General features: G+C 44.2%; 3 protein-coding genes across 5 annotated transcripts; 1 reads left to right on the top strand and 2 right to left on the bottom strand.

Moving 5' to 3' along the window:
- The first annotated feature begins 381 nt into the window (after positions 1–381).
- aqp8b (aquaporin 8b) lies at positions 382–5,048 on the top strand. 2 transcript variants are annotated; one of them, XM_037089012.1, is made up of 6 exons: positions 382–520; positions 2,788–3,084; positions 3,795–3,921; positions 4,191–4,405; positions 4,674–4,808; positions 4,904–5,048. In XM_037089012.1, the coding sequence occupies exons 2-6, from the start codon at positions 2,819–2,821 to the stop codon at positions 4,944–4,946; spliced, it is 786 nt and encodes a 261-aa protein (XP_036944907.1). In that variant the 5' UTR covers positions 382–520; positions 2,788–2,818; the 3' UTR covers positions 4,947–5,048. The 2 variants fall into 2 exon arrangements, with proteins under 2 accessions (XP_036944907.1, XP_036944908.1); XM_037089013.1 differs by lacking the exon at positions 382–520 and adding an exon at positions 1,124–1,141.
- Positions 5,049–7,219: 2,171 nt separating this feature from the next.
- Positions 7,220–12,388, bottom strand: LOC119013792 (meteorin-like protein). The gene is made up of 4 exons (XM_037088631.1): positions 12,159–12,388; positions 11,524–11,735; positions 9,645–9,704; positions 7,220–8,537 (listed from the first exon to the last, which is right to left on the bottom strand). The coding sequence occupies exons 1-4, from the start codon at positions 12,242–12,244 to the stop codon at positions 8,215–8,217; spliced, it is 681 nt and encodes a 226-aa protein (XP_036944526.1). The 5' UTR covers positions 12,245–12,388; the 3' UTR covers positions 7,220–8,214.
- Positions 12,389–14,805: 2,417 nt separating this feature from the next.
- cbx8a (chromobox homolog 8a (Pc class homolog, Drosophila)) lies at positions 14,806–17,865 on the bottom strand. Of its 2 annotated transcripts, XM_037089004.1 has the most exons (5): positions 17,616–17,863; positions 17,449–17,492; positions 16,951–17,016; positions 16,443–16,509; positions 14,806–16,028 (listed from the first exon to the last, which is right to left on the bottom strand). In XM_037089004.1, exons 1-5 carry the CDS (start codon positions 17,682–17,684, stop codon positions 15,198–15,200), a joined length of 1,077 nt encoding a protein of 358 aa, XP_036944899.1. In that variant the 5' UTR covers positions 17,685–17,863; the 3' UTR covers positions 14,806–15,197. The 2 variants fall into 2 exon arrangements, with proteins under 2 accessions (XP_036944899.1, XP_036944900.1); XM_037089005.1 differs by lacking the exon at positions 16,951–17,016 and having other exon boundaries at positions 17,616–17,865.
- Between the last annotated feature and the right edge of the window lie 1,574 nt (positions 17,866–19,439).

The following is a 19,439-nucleotide window of genomic DNA, read 5'->3' on the forward strand; positions in this document are numbered from 1 at the left end:
CATTCTATTTTTATAAACATTTAAAATTATTTTTTCTTATCTTTACTGTTATTTTTTCTTGCTTGTTTTATTTTTCATCTTAGAATACTTGTATTATCTATAAATCAACGCAGTCTTAGTGTGCATTAGTCTCTAAATAGTTGTTTTTATTTTACATTCAAACTTGTACAGCACTTTGACACGTTAGAAAGGTGACATATGAATAAAGTTTGATTGAGCGATAGTTTTAAGTTGCTATATGTAAGATTTTTGTTTGAAAAACACTCAAAACGTGACTTAAATTATCGTCAGAATGTGACGAGATAGCAAGTTTGTCTTGAATATGTTGTGAAGCCACTCCCTCACAACGTTTCCTGCCTGGTGCAGCGCCTGAACGTCCCCCCTCCCCTCCCAGTGGTCCAGAGCTCCAGTTCTGACAAGAACATTCCCCTGGTGGTCACAGCTCAGAGCTGCAGCTTCAGGTAGCAGCAGCTCAACTGTGGTGATCTGCCCCCCCACCTCAGGAAGATGAACGTGACAGGTGAGTAATTGTTACATACTGCTCCTTTAATTAATTGATTGATTGATTTAACTTTTGACACTTCCGCCGCAGACATTTGTACAATGGAGGTGAAATTGTACCACAGAGCTCAAATCAGGTGTCCCGTAGGACATTAATAGTGGATGTCATCAGCAGACCTTCATGATGTTCAGGCTCATAGTCGTTAAAAACAAAACTCCACACCTTTCTCAGGCACACCTCCGCCTTATCAACCTATTGAGTCCATATAATGAGGGTCCATTTTGGATAGATTACCTTGCTATCTGAGTTGTGAGACCTATGAACCTTGTCTGTCATGGAGGCTAAATGAGGCCAATAAATGGAGGAAAACATGAGGTTTGTGTTCATCACAGCAGTGAACTGAAACTTTGCTCGAGGTCCTGGTGTGTTGACGTTAAAGAACAACTAGCGGCACAGTTTCACACCTGTGATCTGCTTTGAACAGATTTGAAACGGCACACACTCTCATCTGTGGTGATGGAATTAGACTTATTTTGTCTGTGTTTTCCCGGGTATCTGCTCCTGTCAAACACTTCTGCCTTTTTTTTTGCAGACCAGCTTCAAAGACTTGTCACTAAATGCAGCTTACAAGTGTAAAAGGTTTGCACTCTAGAACCAAGACCTTTAAAATCACAGTGTCAGGTGTGCAATTCATTTGTGATGATGATGGGACTTTCAGCTAAATGGAGAGACCACCTAATATCTAGTATTTGAACCCCCAGTTAAAATATGAAAGTAGTAGAGGGCTTTTGGGGGGGGGGGTAGACCACCTGCCTGAGAGCTTAACAGCATTAAATTTAATCATAGTATTTAGAATTGTCACCTGGTACCTGATTGTTGTGCTTTCCTTCACATAAATAAAGACATTTTCACAATGAATGATACAGAAAAGGCAAGAAATCAGTGCATAAAAATGAGCAGAATGCAGAAAATAAAGTGATATATATATTAGTATCTTTACTTTAATTTTATGTTGCAGACCCTGCCACCTTTCTAGCTTCAAACAGTGTTCCGAGGACCTTATTTTCCTCTGAGAACAGCTTGTTGATTCACTTGTGGAAAAAATGAATATTTCTGGACCTGAATTTCTTCTCCAAAACTACATAATGCTCCTTTAATCGACTCTGGGTTTTGACACACATGGGGGAAACTCAAATTTTCCTACCACGCTCCTTGGTCATGGAATAACCTCCACAGCTGTGTAGTTTATCAGCCGCCACATGCTGTGTGTGTATGTGAAGTAATCAAAAGCTCTGATAATTCATGGTGACTGTTTAATTCGCTGCTTGTCTCATTCTCATTCCCAAGTGGAAAATGTCAGGCTCATCGACCGCTGGTTTGATATTTCCGCCTTCTAACCTCATCTTCTTCACTCAACCACTGTGCAAAAATGATCCTCTTTTGGCAATCATTAGCTCTTCTTCACTTATCTTAAATATCATTCATCCAATAGACAAAGTGTCTTACAAGAATGGCAACAGATTCAAAGTTCCAGTTTTCATTTTCTACCAGATCTTCCACATAAAGATGTCTGTGTGGCAATGTATGTGCTGTGTCATGTATGCATGTATGTATTTTATTTTATTTTATTTTTCATTTAATGTGTGATCCTCTCGTGGGAAATGATTAATAAGCTGCTCCGGAATTAATTTATAAAACGTTACTCACAGTTAGTCTTATTTTTTCCCTATTTAAAAACAAGGGAACAGACTGTGCTCTCAGATAAACTCGCAGCAAGAGTTCTGACTTGCATTCTCTATGTTTTTGTTAGAGTGTTATCAACAGAGGGATTTAAGAAACATAACAAGTCCTGCTGCATCTTAATCACAATAGGAGGAAATGTCTTCACCTACAGCTTCAGTGTTCTCCACATAATTAGTAAGAAGTCTTTGGCTAAGACTCTGCTCTGTCCTGTTTTAACCCTGTAGTGGAAAATCTGAAAACATGTTTGCTTTTAGGGAACAATCATTGACATAATCTAGCTGATTTTTAAACAGCGCCGGCACAGTTCACCAACCTGTCAGCGTGAAATATTTACCTTCGCAGGTGCACTTTCGTACTGTGAAGGCGTGTGATGAGCAAACCGTCTCACATTATTAAGAAAAAAGGGGTCAGCGGGTCTACGACAGGGCAGTGGGGCAACACCAGGCTCTATCTTCATACACCAAAGTCCATGTGATAAGCAGGCATAAAGATATTTGCAGGTACCCCTTTCAAGGCTCTCACACTCAGTGTCACATCCTCAGCTCGCACAACCCACACCTCAGCGGACACACAATGGTGGACGAGAAGATGGAGATGGAGATGGCTGAGGTTGGGACGTCTCTCGTGTCCTCGGAGGCGAAGACGCCTCCGGCCAGACATCCCAACAAGTTTGAGAGGGTGTTTCAGCCGTGCCTGGGCGAGCTGGTGGGGACTGCTTTCTTTGTGTTCATCGGTTGTGTGTCGGTCATCGAGAACGTGGAGAATGTGGGGAGGCTGCAGCCGGCTCTGGTGCACGGACTGGCTGTGGCTGTCCTGGTGGCTTGTATGGCTGAGATCAGGTGAGGCTCATCTTCAGTGTTTGATACATATTAAAGTTTTATTTCATCTAAACATGTATTCTTAGGATTTTAAAGCATTTTACATTGTGAATTGTTTAAAAAAAGAAATTGAATCTTGTGCAGAATAAGACTCATTTTTCCAGGTTATATAAGACATCTGTGCTACTTTGAGTTATTTTTTCTTTTACATGCTTCTGTTCACACAACATAATACAGTACTTGATAGTTAGGGAGTTATATTTAGAAGAGGAGCCATGTGAATAAATCAGTCCTGGCCATCCATTTACCTCACATGCCATCATTCATTCAGTCTGAGTTAAACTGTTTCATGTTTTGGAAGAATTTTCATTTATGTTTTATTTATTTATATAGTTTTTTTTTTCTATCAATGAAAGAAAAATATTCAAATTAAAAGAAAAAAGACATTTTAAACTGTATAAGTACTTTATTATACAACACTTTAATTTGCTATATAGTATTGTGTATATCTGTATTCTATGTTTGCTTTTGTTTTTGTTTCACACCTACTTTGGCAATGTAAATGTCTGTTTTCCCAATAAAACCACTTCAAATCGAATTGAATGGAATGGAATCATACTGACCGCAACGAAATTAAATACTGCCGCCAAAACTCTTAATTATCCATCACTTTCTATGTTGATAACATTGCCTTACACTCAGAGGTTTTCCCTCTGTTGTTCCTGCTCCAGTGGCTCCCACTTCAACCCTCCGTTCACCCTGGCCATCTTTCTGTGTGGAGGGTTAGACACGTACATGGTGATCCCTTACCTCGCCTGTCAGCTGATTGGAGGGGTGCTTGGAGCCGCTATGGCAAAGGTGAGCCTGTCTCATTTCTGTGCCATTAAAGCATGCATCGTATACTCCTACTTCTATGTACATAGAGTTAGAGGGTTAAGGCTACAGGGTTAGGGTTACAGGGTTAAGGCTAGAGGATAAGAGCTCGAAGGTTAGAACTAAAAGGTTAGGGTTAGAGGATTCAGGCTAGAGGGTTTGCGTTAGTGGGTTCGGGCTAGAGGGTTAGAGACTAGCTCTACACTCTCTTCTATGCACATAGTGCTGAATTAATGCTGGATTAATGCCAACAGGCGATGACCTCGGTGGAGAACTACACCAAAGCCCAAGGAGCTGCATTTGCTCTGCTGCAGTCGAACAGTGAGATAGGACGCGCTCTATTTGCCGAGGTGGCCATGACCTGCCTGATCACCATGGTGCTGCTGCTGGGGGCTGTCAACGTCAAGACCAGGAACCCCATGGTGCCCTTCATGGTGGGCTGCACGGTCATCTTCAACATCTTGGCTGGGTGAGCATCTTGTTTAGCACGACTACGAGGCATCATTTGCTTTAAAATACTCTGTGTATATCATTTCATACATTCATGGTTTCTGACAGGTTTGTCAGAGTGAAACGAATCACACCTCATTAGCATTTTTAGCAATATCTCACACTGACCGTGTGATATATCTGCAGGGATTCAATTAGGATAGAAAATTACAATAAATATCATCATTCTCTACATAAATAATGTAAAACTCTGAACCTGAATTGCTCCTACCTGTCTGTTTTATCAGTGGAGATGTATCCGGCACCTGTATGAACCCAGCCAGAGCCTTCGGTCCAGCTTTAGTGAGCAACTACTGGACTTATCACTGGGTCTACTGGGTGGGACCCATCGCAGGAGGCCTGATAGCAACTCTGCTCGTTCGGTAGGTGCAACAAAAAATATACTTATCCTTTTGATTTTGACTGTGTTGGTAACAAAGACAACAAATGGTGGAGTGTTTTTACTGTTTCTTTGCAGACTCCTGCTTGGAGACAGGAAGATGCGACTCATTCTGAAATGAGGGCCTCTGTACGTGAACTTAAAGGGAACAAATCATGAGTGAATGTAATATATCTGCCTCCTTTGTACACGATTATACTTCCTTTCTATACAATAAAAATGACTTTTTTACATATTTACATTTGTTTTTTTCTTTTAGCCTTCTTATGTGTGTAACCTGACCCTTGTGTCTGAGTTTGATGGAACAAACGTGGGAGCGTGAGCAGGATGCAGTGTTATTCATAGTTTACAGATTATGTTAATGTGATACTGGTCCCGTCACTCTTCTATAGGCACAGTTAAAGTTAAACAGAGTCGTAGATGTTTTGCGAGAGTTAACTCGTCGCTCCAGATCGGAGAAAGATACTCTGGCTTTGTCATTCTGATGTCTTGACTCTGTGTTTCATTGAAGGACGTCAGGAAAATCTAGTTTTCAACCAGGTGCCGGAGACCCTTTGGAAAGGCTCTCTCTCTCATTACCTTTTGAATCGAGAAGAACATTTATAAAAAAGCTTCGACCAAAATTCAATTATCAGATTTTCAAATGCTGCTCACTGTTAAAAGGAGACCAAATGGCAACCTTTTCAAAGCCAAGAGACATCTCTGCTGCAGCTTTGTCTTCCTGCTACCCCGTGCCTGCTCTCTATAGCCGGGGTGCTGAATGCCTCCTCGGCACTGGAGGGTATCATGCTGTTTCCATATTGTACCCCTGGGCCTCCACGCAGCAGTGGCCCACATGGGAAAGCAGGCCAGGCGGTGGGATAAACCAATTACCCCCCAGTCTGGGTGGACTCCTGCCGGTGCACCACGCAGCAGCTCCGGGCCAGGCCCTCCCGGGCTCGCTCCCTGTGAGAGCCGACTGGAATTCCCAGAGATGAGAATTGTGTGGTTTGAAAAGCCTGCAGAGAGGCTATATTTCTGCTTGGAAATTTGACATGGTGGCCCCCTCGGGACAATACCGAGGGAGGAGACTTCAAACTGGGCTTCTGTTGGATGAAAAAAGTTTGAGGAAAGCTTGATTTTTGGCCAACATTTAGAAAAAATAAGCTCTTTTTGCAACCTTCAACCATGTTAACGTCCAAAAGACATCTCCGAATGTCAGAGGAACTGTTTTTCATTTGACTGTTGACTGCTAGAATTGATCTGAAGTTTTTTGTGCCAGAAATATAATTGGATTAATTTTAGTTAAATATGTAAGTAACCTAACTCTTTTGGTTTATATGACTATATTATTAATCCATTGGACTTCTAGATGGACAATGTGCTCTTTTTGTTTTCACCATAACTCAAAATACAGGCCTGTTTTCCCCGAAAAGTAAGGATATGGCTTTAAAACAAAAAATGCACAAAACAATACATAGAAACATCTTGAAGTATGTTTTTATTAGCTGAGATATTTGAAATATAAAAGGTGCTTTAAAAAGAGAAGCAATAGAGAGAAAATAATAGCAACATACAGCAGAAATACCCGAAAGGACTGAGAGTAAAGGCAGCGATCGCCCCTCCTCTGGCTTCATGAGCCCTGATGGTTTCTAGATGAGAGCAGCCGCGACAATGGTCATTATGTCTGCCTGAGGCCTTGTCACTGCGGGGCCTTTGTGCGGGCCCCATTCACCACACAGTCATTTACACTTTCATTGGCAGCTATTTAGTCCTCATAAAAAGTTCAACACACCAATTTGTGAGCCCTGCTCAGCCAAGGAGAAGTGGGGAATAGGCTAAGAAAGCAGTTGCTTTAAAAGTCAATTAATTGTTCCCGTCTTGTGGGCGGGGCTGAGGGGGAGGATCCCCGGGCTTTGGGGCCCCACATCTGTCCATTTGTCTTCCCGGGCAGTGATGCAGGGGCCAAAAGGCTCAAAAGAAAATGTCCAATTCAGTGTGCTCACGGAGTTTAGCCATCTGAGGAGATTTTGTATTTCATTTTCTGGTAGGGCTATCCTATTATCATAAGAATCTGATTACAGGGGGAAAGATGGGACACAGAAGGAAAAGGGACGAAATAAGCTTGTCGGACACTTCAGCCCTAAATCCCGTCCTCCAGAGATTATGCGGCATATGATGGGAAATGGGGGTGTGAGTTCATTTAAGCCTTTAACGAAGCAGCTATCAAAAAGAGCACCGAAGTCTTGAGGGGCCAGAGCATCCTTATTAACCCGAGGACCTCATGAAATTTAGATTTTTTTATGCAGTGTTCATGAGCTCTGTTCACTTGTAAACACTTCATCACACAGATATATAGAGCTGGCTAGGTCCTCTATGGAAATGTTAAATAAATCTCCAAAATTGGAATGTTAAGAGTTTTATTTTGTATGTATTGTGTTGCCAAAATTACAGATTTGTATCTGATAGTAAACATCAAATCAAAATGAACTGACCACCATGTTGTATGTATTAAAATCAGATTTTTGGATAGTTTATTTGAATAACCTACAGTCAAAATAAATGGCAAATTAACTCTCTCTTGCAGACCAGGGAGAGAGAGTTAGAATATGAAAATTCAGTCTTACTGACAAAAAAAGGCCATATCTGATTAATTACATCCTGTCAAAGTGAGCCAAGATAAGCTTTTCACCACATTTCTCCTTTACTGAAAGGTTTCATGGAGTCTCTTCATGGATTTAAAATTGTAAAAAAAAAAATAAAAAAAAAAACAACGAACATTTTCGGCCATTTTGAAAACAAAGAGTGTGTATATCATAGCTGAAAATGCACAAAATATGATCACCACTACAGTGGAGTCTTCAGAGGATTTATTTTGCACTGTGAGCACAACAACCCTGATGCACAAACACTTAGTTCAAAGATCCTGTGTACAGCACAACATTTATAAATAGACAACATGAGACTCAGTCAGAATAAAAATAACTTCTCGGTCATGTATGTACAAGCCTTTCTACTAAGACAAATAACAAATGGCCGTGCTTCGGTCTCCCCTCCCGCCTCAGTTCAGAGGGTCACACAGAGCCAGCAAAGTGAACGACGGCTGATGCTGGGAGAAGCACAAAGAGAGCGCAGCAACCCAACCCCTTCTCCGTCTCCTAGGACCGAGGGCAGTGATGGGAAGGGGACAAAGGCCGGCTCTCTCTGAGCCTCAGTGCAGGAGGCCCTGCTGTTTGCTCCTGTTCTGCTCCTCCAACATGTCTTTTAACCAGCAGTTCCACAGCTTTGTCCCTGCTGGTGACGTTGGATGCCACCTTGCTGGCACAAGACAGCATCACAGGGATCCCACGGTGCCAGCACAGGGGCGAGGACGCCTGTGGGGCTCAGCGGTGCTAAAACAACACACTTCCTCAGTCTAAAGGGAAGTCGCAGGAATTCCGGCGTGCCGCCCAGGCGGTCTGGTAGACAGACAGGAAGTCTTTGTATCGTGGGGCACACCCTAACCAAGCTTCCCCAAAGTGTTCTGACCCCGTGAACAGAAACTCTCCGTCCCCAGGCTGCACGTGGCACTGCAGGAGCGTGTGGATGTGGCCGCGCCAAGGCGACCCGGCAGCGGTTGGTTGGTGCTCAAACACCCCGCTGCGCTGCCAGTAAACCCTCGCTGCTGACACCTCCACCAGTGAGGTCTGACGTGCAGAGTCGTGGGAGACGTTCTTGATGGAGCCTCGGACCACTGACAGAACACAGAAAATCACATGAAAGCTCAGGGGAAAAAAAACAAGTTTTCTGTAGGAAATTCCCTCCAAATCTCAGTTATCTCCTTCAGGTCATGTTTTATTATTTTCTCTCTTCTTTGTCTTTCTTTTTCTCCTTTGGGCCGTTAATCCCAGTGGATTTATAGCTGCCCCCCCCTCCACCCCTAAATCTGTTTGACCTCCTCTGCACCACCAGGAGAGCTGCTGCTTTTGGCACATTAACATACCATTCGAAGAGTTTTTAACATCTGTCTTTGTAAGACTTACAAGTGGTGGAGGAAGTATTCACAATCTTACTGGAGTAATAGCACAGAAGTAGGATCATTAACAGAATGCGAGGACATAAGAGTTTTTAAGTGAGGTCAAAGAAGTCTATTTACTGTTTAGCAGAGATACTTACTCTCACTAGGTTAGCATGCTATGCAGCTAGTCGTGGCCTGTCCTTTGTCATTACACCCCACCGAGCTCCCACTCTGGACCGCTTACTGCACGGCTAACTCAGCTAACTAGCTAACGGCAGCAACAGTTAGCGGTTACTGTGGCGATATGTTACTCCCTATTCCTGAGTACGAAGGCGGCCAATTCCTACCGATTGCACTTTCTAGAGGCCAACGGACTGCAAGTCAACAAAACAGTGATTTAAGAAAATGACAGTCAACAATTTGACAAAACAGCACTTAGAGTAAACACAACCAAATACATTTACAGTTCAAAACCAGAGGACACAAAATGTGATGAACACATGTCAGAGAAAACTTATTTTTAAATTTATGCTTATTGTCCAACACTTCTTCACAGCAGGATCCAACAAACGTGTCCCAGCCAGGCTGAACACTTTTAACTGTGGGTCTGTATTTAGTTTTATAATTTTCTATTTTTTGTTGGCATTTTTCCAAATGACACACGTGATATCAAATTGGTGAAGATGTGTTCATGGTTGGCTTTTACTTTGTCTATAACTTGTTTTCTTAAGTTCCAGTGCATTGAGCTCTCGGGGGCCCCTGTTCCAATAAATGTGAGTAGGAACTTGGTGCTCTGTTGGTGTGTTTGAATAGAACAGTAAAGGCAAATGATTGTGTACCCACCGAAGTCACTGTTGCAGACGGCCATGAGGAGTTCTGTGTCGTTGCAGGGTCGGCATGAAGCTGCGGGAGCAGAACAACCCGTTTAGAAAAACGAGGAAGCAAGTTGCGATTAAGATGATGAATACCTGCACCAAATCATTTTGTCAGGTTCCTCTTTTCCCCCTCACTATTTTCTGTCAAGCATAATCACCCTCTCCTAAACCATACATGACCCGAGGCTCTGAGACTGACGCTGGCTGATAGATGGGTGTCACATCTCTCCTCCCTCCCGCTTAACCGACCTAGAAAAAATCTGACACACATACCGACTGCTCTCATCAAAGAGAGAAGAAACCAGGGGTAGGGTGAAGGAATGCTGCTCATTTAAGTGTTCGCCTACGGATCAAGAGATCCCCTCGCTCATCTTGACCCCGTGTTTGACTCCTATTGTATCTACCTAATTGAATGACCCTGTGCCAACGCAGGAGGCTGCAGGAGTCAAACATGTCTGCCGGACTGCCAATGCAGAAAAAAGATAAACCAGCAGCCGTCTATCATGGACTCAGAATGACATCACCACGCAGGGGACAGGCCCGCACACATGGATAAATGCTAATAAACAGACGCACACAATGAGAAGGCATGCATGGAATCTGCAAAGTATTTGCCATCTCAATTCAGGCTCCTTGGCCCTGTGCCCCTTCAGCCGCCCTGTGGTCCGCGCTGTCCCTGCTGCTTTGTCCCCCGATAGAAACCAGACAGCCAGACAAAACACAGGAATGACCGGCAGCTGCATGCTCCAGTCAGCATGATCGGGCTCTGTAATTACACAACCACTGTTTTTTAGCTGTGGCCCCCGCAGCTCCACAGCTTGCTCTGCTGGTTGGTAAATCAATCGGTCAGTCCATGAAGATTTTCCAAGTTCTTTTTTTCACCAAAGGACGCTGAAATTTGGTCTGGTGGTCGACGTTTGTGAGGTTGCACATGGATGCATGCATGTACTTGATTGCAGCCATTGCAAATTTGCTTCTTCTTTCAAGGATCGAGGACTGGCTGAGCAATTGTATTGATAATTGTATTAAATTGTATTAATACAATTCTTAAACCATTTTCAAGATGGGTTAACCATAACCCTAACCCAACCTGACATTTGTAATTACAATTGTGATGCCACTCTCAATCAAGGCTCACTTTATAGATATATCTATAACAGATGTTTATTATTTCTAATTGGTAATTGGCCATGAAACTTGTTGGTAATCATTTATAAATGTTTATTAATTTGATAATAAATGTATTTTGATCTTCATGATCTCTGCAGCTCCTCTAGGATCAAACAGGTCACTCCCATCACAAGAAGGACCTCAGAAATGGGACTTATTAATGACTTATAACTGCTCTATAAGGCTATAGCTAATGATTAATTAACTATTTATAATGGCATCGTTACAACTCATACCACGACTTATTGGAGAGGTACCAAATGTATGAATACATCCATTTAGGACTGATCTTTTTGAACCAAAATAAAATTCACTTTCAAATAAGGCACCCCCTGTAAAGAGTTCATCAGCTGTAACTAATGTCTTATTAGCATGCACTGATGCTTTATCAAGCAGTTTGTAACCATTAATAGCAGAAAAATGCTCCAGTAAATGCTTACTGAGCTGTTAATGAATGGATTTTTCCTGATCCTCTGCAGCCCCACTGAGTCAAGTGGTTATACTCTCCCATCACTAAAGGGACTAACTATTAGTGACTTGTAACTGATCTATGGCGCTTTGGTTAATGATTTATCAGCCATAAGCGAGTCAAGTGGTTATACTCTCCCATCACTAAAGGGACTAACTATTAGTGACTTGTAACTGATCTATGGCGCTTTGGTTAATGATTTATCAGCCATTAAGCTCCCCGGAGCGTTCAATGAACACGCTGGCTCCTCGGAGAGACGGGGACGGCTTGATGCACACGGTGGTGCGCCGGGCGGAGGACAGGTTGGGCTCCAGGACCACCCGGAGAGCCTGGCCCGGGTAGATCCACCTGACCGAGCCCTCCGTGCAGCGCAGCCGCACCTGGAGGACGATCCTGGAGTCGACAGCAGCTGCAAAACCGCTGAGAACACCGAGGAAATCACATTAACTACTGCCACAAATAACTGCTACTGACATTAATGTTATCACAGCGTCCAACAAATCGTTACTGAGGCTTTTCAAGACAACAATAAGAATTTTAGGCTTGAGGTTGATCACATATCCTTTAATTTGCGTGCTTAAAAAGTGAATAATTTTGTTGATAAATGCTCATGTGTTTCTTGGCAATATTAATGATTCAGAAAAAATAAGCAGGTATAAATGTTAAAGAGACATCATTAAGTGTTACAAAATGTCTATTTGGAAACAAAGCGTGCTCTTTTTAATGACCGATTTATTTATTAACATTAACCTTAACGATCCCTTTTAAATGGACCGTTCTCCTTTTTAGTATTTGACGTCATTTTCCCTCTTTTAAGCTGAAATCCTAGGGAAAGTTCCTCACCTCCCGGTCCAGCTGCAGAGATCAGCCGCGCAGTGCCGCAGCTGGAGACCCAGCATGAACACCAGAACCACCAGCCTCAACATCATCTCCACCACACAGACACAGAAAATCCCCGAAACACAGACAGGAGAGGACGGAGGCGCATCATGGCTGGAGAGGCGCGGCGGACTGACTGACTGACTGCTGCAACCCGGTGATGGCTCAGCCTCCCTCCCTCTCTCTCTCTCTCTCTCTCTCTCTCTCTCTCTCTCTCTCTCTCTCACACACACACACACACACACACACACACACACAATTAGGATTGATCCAGTTGTTGAGGACTGTGCCGGCCCTCTGCAGGTCTTTGTCTCTGCTCTCTAAGGACACAGTCAGTCTCAAAGCCTGCAGCCATCTGTTAACACCAGCGCGCCTCCATTCACCTCGCAGTCAAGAACTCTCTCACTCTATATATATCATACTTTTTTTTTCATTATCATCTACTGGGGAAAAACCCTGAAATGTCAGAGTAAATCTTCATAAAATTCCTCCCTCTAATAGTCAGACTCTAAACCATTAGCTCTGCTGCAGGAGCAGTGAAAATCATCTCAAAAGTAGGCCACATGAAGAAAAAAAAAATCAAAGGGAGGAAAAATCTTAAAAAGAACTGTGTGCTCGAGCTTCATCTAGTGGCGGGATGCTGCACCGCACACTCCCCCTCCCCACCCTCACCCCTCACCCCCACCCTCCACCGCCCCCACACATCTGGAGGACCAGCCCAGGCCCGCAGGAGGAGGCTGTAACTCAACAGCCGCTCATACAAACTGGAAGCAGCTTTCACCAGCGATTAATCCAGCGAGGATGAGTTGGCCCGCTTGCGTTTCGACCTGCAGGGGTCCCTTTGTGCTAAAATCATTTGGCCCCGTTTCAAGGTCTCGCTGGTGGCGACATCTTGTGGAGGTGAGACTCTGTGGAGCGTAACCAGCAGGCCGAGCCGAGCCGAGCCGAGCTGCAGCTCCTCTCAACGTTCATCTCTCTATATATTTATATATAAAGGCCCTGCAGCATCACATCAAAGAGGTCTGGTGTGTGTGTGTGTGTGTGTGTGTGTGTGTGTGTGTGTGTGTGTGTGTGTGTGTGTGTGTGTGTGTGTGTGTGTGTGTGTGTGTGTGTGTGTGTGTGTGTGATGGAGTAAATTACATTCATGTGTAGAATTAGGCCAGATGTTGTCTCAGCTGCAGGAGAAGCCTCTGCCTGAGCTTTAAAGGTGCAAAGTGTAAGAAAAGTTGGTTTTAGAGACTCATTCCCAATTCGTCAAATAATGACGCTCTGGGATTGTTTTGATATCCCAAAGCGTCGCTGTTTGACGAGCTGGGAATGAAACTCTAAAATCAACTTCTATCAGGAGTAGCACCTTTAATCACATCTGTAAAGTTTGCTCACAGTCACGACACACTTTGGCAACGATTTGTATCGATTTTTGCCTCAGTGCATCTCCAGAAAAAAAAAAAACCGTGCTGTTCCAAGTTCAGTTTCCCACCACCGTGTCACGTTTCTTTTTTCTTTTTTAGAAAAAACAAACAAACAAAACAAAACAAACAAACAAACAAAAAAACCCAACAACAACAACAAAAAAACGAAACAAAAAAAACCCCCCAAAAACGATGAGCCAGAGAGCAGCTCTCCTCACAGGAGTACCGGCCCGGTCAGATTGGGTCATGTGTCGCGCATCTCCCTGAATGGAGGCTTTGTTGCCTGGAAGAAAGTGGCCTCTTATCGGCGCACTGTAGCCCGGATCCTTCATTTACTGGGGGCCTGTGTTAAAGAGAATGAAGAAAAAAGAGGGAGATGCGGATTGTGTGCTGAGAGGAAACTCTGTCGTTAACGAGAAGGATCGCGAGTTCAGCTGGATGCTTAATAAGAAATAAAAAAGATTTTTTTTTTTAAATTTAAATCTGAGGTATAAAAACGACATTTTAACGCATCTCCGTCCAAGAGGTCAGCGCCTGTGGTCAAAACGTCTCACTGGTGCTTTTACAAAAAATCATTTCCATCCTCTTTTAATTAAAACTCTCCTCAACCAGCTCGCTCCTCACAGGCCTCACTCGCACCCTGAAGTCGTTCAGTAAAGAAGAAAAAAAGGCCCCGTGCTTGGAGTTTTAGCTGGTGAAAAGGTTTTTAACCTCTGCTGCCAAAAAGAAATGAAGGAACAGAAATCGAATAAACGCAAATGCAGTGAAGGATTCACTGATCTTGAGAGCAGGCCCTTGGATGGGGTCACCCAATGCGTCGCTCCACGTTCAAAATCCCACCTGGAAAATAGACGATTTAATAAAGAAATCGAATCCAAATGAGCAGATTTTTATTTTATTTTCTTTTCTCTTCTCATCCCACAGGTCCTTGTTAGAATAATCTCTAAAATCAGCAGGATTTAAACACCACTGTCAGCCCGTGACCTCTGCACACAAACAGCCGTGGAGAATATATATCAGTCGTTTCCACTGCGGGGCTTTTTGACCAGTCTTGAGGAATTTGAACGCTTTATTTGCAAGTCTTGATTTTCAGTCAATCAAATATATCCGAGTGGGATTGATTATTTCGATTATTTGCTGCCTACAAAACATCCTCAACAATCAGCCTGCGAGGGGGGAAAAAAATACATATTAAAACCTCCAATTTATAAACTTTATTACTCAGGTGGCTGAAGATGTGAACAAACAATAAAAGTGTACATTTCTAATCTTGTTTTATTGGATTTAAAAAAACTGTCACAACCAAGTTAATATTCCACAGAGTGTATAGGGAACTTGCTCGTGATGAAGTGGCTGAACAGAAACGTCGAAATGTGCCTTTTTTCTTTTTCTTTTCTTTTCTTTTTTTCCTTTTTTTTTGCAGCAACAAAAACACCTTGAAACTCACGATGTCACGTTGGTTTTTAATGTTCTCAGTAGCGTATTAAATATCTGTATGTACACGTTTGAAAGTTACATAGAAAAAATATATAGTCTTACAGTAGGCATGTTCGTTAGTAGCTTGTTACACGATATTTATGCGCTCGTCGGCTCATCTCTTCCCCCTGAAGAAGCCTTGGTCCGTGTTGCTCTCCCTCACCGTCACCGTCAAGAAGTTCATGGTGACGTCGGTCACCGTCACAGCGTCCACGTTGGCGTAACAAGGCGTCCAGGACGAGGCCGGTCCCGCGGGCGAGGAGTCGTGGAGGGCCTCGGCCTGCAGCGGCGGGATGAGAGCAGGGCCCGGCCGGCGCTCCGGCACCTGCTGGAGCCTCCGGTGCTCCTCGGGCCTCCTGTGCTGGGGCGCCCTGTTCGCGCAACTAGTCCTGTGCTCGCCCCTGCGCACATCTGGATTGAACGCGCAGCTGCAGGACAAGCCCGCGTGCCTCTGCTCGCCGCAGGGCTTGGGTGTTATCGTGGTCTCCTCCTGGAACCTCTTGGTGAGCTGCAGGAGGCTGTGGTCCGAGGTCTCTCCGTGGTGGTGCAAGCGGCGGGGGGCTTTGGACAGACCGTGCGGCAGCGGCTCCTCCAGCAGCCGGCTGCGTTTGACGCACGGCTCGGCCGAGCTGCCTCCATCATCTCTGTCGTAATGCAAATGCAGCTTCGGTTTGCGCCCTCTCTTTTTGGGGAGCCGGGCGGATTCTTGGAGCGTCAGAGCAGCTGCTGGAGCCGGCCTGGGCCTCCTCTCCGGCTCCGGCGGTCTGACGTGGACGCTCTCACCTCTGTTGACCGCGCTCGGGGGGAAGATGGTGGGAACCACTGCGCGTAAACCCTCCCGGGCCCTCGGTGTTATGACAGGCTCCGGGATGGGATAGGAAACCTGGATCCCCCTGGGAGCCTCTCCTCTAAATTCATACGTCTTTTCTTTGGCTTTGGCTTTGGCCTGAGGACAGAGCAAATGAAGTTTATGAGAGGAGCCTGCTCAGAGATGGAAATCTAAGTCTCCTGAGGAAATGTAAAGGTTTAAGAGAAGCAGCTGGAGATCTGTTTGGTTGCACTGAAGGCCTCTTCCCGCAGCTACTCTGAAGGAACGTTTTTCTAATCCAAAATTCAGACTAACAGGCCTCTTTACAGGTGTTTTTTAATGTATAAACACAGCAGCTAACTTAACCCGAGTACAGTCACGCGTAAATTTCGTTTCAGTTGTGATTGTACTACTTTGTACGGAGGCCTGAAACCGCCAGACAGTTTCGAAATGAGTTTAAAACACCGGAGTTGTCATGAGATGGAAATGATTCATCGCCGCCTGAGAAAAAGGCGACGAGATGAGATGAAAACCAGAGAACGAGTCACCCACCTTCAAGAGAAACGTCTCAGGTTTGGGTCCCCTCTTCTTCGGGCCGAACAGCTCCCGTTCGCGCTCCCTGGCGAATGAAAATCATACAAAGATTCGTGTTAATAGAAGGTTAAAGATGTGTGTTCATATGTCACCATTTTTAATCGGATTATCTGTCTATTCAAAGTGAAGGCCAAGATGCTGAATGGAGCGAGATCTGCCCACGTTTTATGAAAGTTTTTGTTCGAATTAAGTTCAAATAAAATGAGACACGAGTCTGAGAGAGGACGGTGACCTGTTAGTGATGCCACAATATCCTCACACCTCGCAGCTCTCTCAGCTGGAAGCAGAATCATCTCGCTCCACTCGCACTTGTTACCACTTCCTCGACGCACACTGAGGGCTCAAAGATTCAAACACACGCTGTGGTGTCTCATGTGCTTTAAGGACTTCGTTTTGGAGCGCAGAGTGCGCGGTGCCGTCCCGGTTCTGCGGAGCGGCCTACTGCTTGCGCTGTCAAAACCCTCACCTCTCCTCGAAGGCTGCGAAGAGTCGTGCATCCAGAATGTTTTCCTCCGGCTCCCAAGTGCTGTACCTTTATCACAACGGGGAGGGGGGAGAGGTGTGCGTTACCACACGGTGATCTGATCACATGTCAAAGCGCTCACACGCGCAGGTTTAACACTTTTATCAGGCCGATCTCTGTGCGTGCGCTGCGATAATTACAGACTACGTAGCGGACAGTGACGCATGGTGAACCCAGCCATTGCTAACGCTACTGTGGACTCTGATACATCCCATGGCGGGGCTGCAGCTCGCACATTTTACAACCCCCCTGGACCGCTGCCGCACAAGCCAGCTGACACGCACTAAACTGCACGACAGCACACAGAGCAGATGTGAATAGACGAAAAGAAAAAAGGAGAGAACATCCACGAGCTGAGCAGCGACACAGTGTGAGGTGGTGCAGTTGTGCGAGCGGCCAGGATGGAGCGCTGTCCTTCACAGCCTCGGAGATTATACTCACTTCTGAGACCAGCCCTTCCATTTCACGAGATATTCCCAGCGACCCTGCAAAACAGATCCGAAACACATTCAGGTTATCAGAGGATCGCCTGTCGGCGCCGCACACACAAACGGTTGCGTAATAGGTGTGGAGACACAGGCTGTGGGTGAAAAGAAGGCAGCGAATACCCGTCTGATTCTCCGTTTAATGATGGACTCGGCTGCGAAGACGCTCTCACCAACAGCCGAGAGCTCCATGCTTCACCATGCAACCCCGTTTATTTCTGTCTCTTTTATTATTTTTGGCTTCCCCGCGTCCTCTTCGGGTTGTTTAATTCCGCACATCCCATAATACGCAATCTGGGGAGGACGTCATCACGTCCTTCTCTGTTGCCAGGCACCGCGGTCGGTAGGACGGATCGCGGCGGAGCACATTGGCTCAGTTGTTGCTACGTGCTCCGGCTCTGTGCGCGGAGGGGAGGAGCCCCGCTGCTCTGGCTGCTGCACAGGAATGTCTGGCACAGAAGGGGGACGAGAGGAGTCAGAGGCTCCCGGAGCGGATCCACGGACCCCCCTCCTGAGGGGGCCCCGTGGAGCCGGAGCAAAAAAAAAAAAAAAAGAAATATATTTTAATTTCACAAGCATTTATTTTTCTAATGAGAGACGAACACACACACACACACAGAGAGAGAGAGAGAGAGAGAGAGAGAGAGAGAGAGAGAGTCGGAGAGAGTGAGAGGACTTCACCCTCAGGCGCAGCCCTCTCACACAAAACATCTTCAAACATTATCTTTACAGCTATAATCAGGAGCAACTCGCACAATTAACCTCAAAATAATGTCCTCATAATTAGAAACCGATGTGTTATAAATATATCAAGTGGGAACTTAAACACGCTTTCTGATAGATAACGCAGAAACCTGCCCCTCAGACACGCCTCACCCGCACGCTTCCATTGCTCTATGCGCTCATTATTGATTAATTAAAATGTAAGTCATAAAATCTACCTTTCTTTTTACAGACTGAGCCGTTTAGGGTTCATTGTGGTGAATATGAAAATAAAAGGGCCCGTCCGTGTAATATCAAACCATGCGCAACTGGGCATTTGGCACACTGACTGCGCACTTTATTCGATGAGAAGCGCACGACGATTGCGCAGAGAGAAGAAACGGAGAGAGACACAAAAATACATATGTTTCAGGTCGATCGTCTTCCAATGATCATTCCTGGCGTGTTTTTATAGACATTTCTGATCCATCTTTTGCACCGAAACTGTGAAGAGAAGTCGGTTATGAGCTGAGATCTTTACTAGATATTGAAGCAAATGTGGCTCCAAAACGACTCTTTTAATATCGTCTTCTTTACTCACAAAACAAGAATAATACAGCCTTCATAAACAATTTTTTAAAAAATAGTATGCTGAGCTGTTCTAACAGTTTTTTATTATACAAAAGGTGGAGGCTGGAAGAAGCAGGAACTTGATTTGGGTTTTCAAGACTTTATCCAGCAGAGGGACGTCTGATTTATCTAAAAAATTTAAATGTGGCTACATATAAATGCTGAAGTGTCTCTGATTAATGTAAAACATAATAATAATAATAACAATGCTAACAAAATATTAAAGATACTGAGAGAATTTTTTTTCATCTGATCAGTGATGAGTTTTTGTTAAAGAGAGAATACAGATATGATTTAATTTAGTCTTCTTGTATGAATAAGTCCATGATGGCTTGCTGTCTCAAATAAAAAAAATCTACAGATGTTTAGAAATATTGTTCTTATTATTAGCAGAAGAATTTTCATGTTTTATTTATTTTCTTTGTCTGATACTCACAAATAAATGGAAGGATTTGGAATATTTTAAACATGGTCAGAAGCAAATTATCATTATTATTACTATTACTATTACTATTATTATTATTATTATTATTATTACCACGATTATTATTAGTATTATTGTTATTATATTATATTATTACTGTTGTTGTTTTGTTGTTGTTGTTATTGCTGTTG

Source organism: Acanthopagrus latus, chromosome 23 (assembly GCF_904848185.1).
Source record: "Acanthopagrus latus isolate v.2019 chromosome 23, fAcaLat1.1, whole genome shotgun sequence".
In the NCBI taxonomy this organism is placed as follows: Eukaryota; Metazoa; Chordata; class Actinopteri; order Spariformes; family Sparidae; genus Acanthopagrus; species Acanthopagrus latus.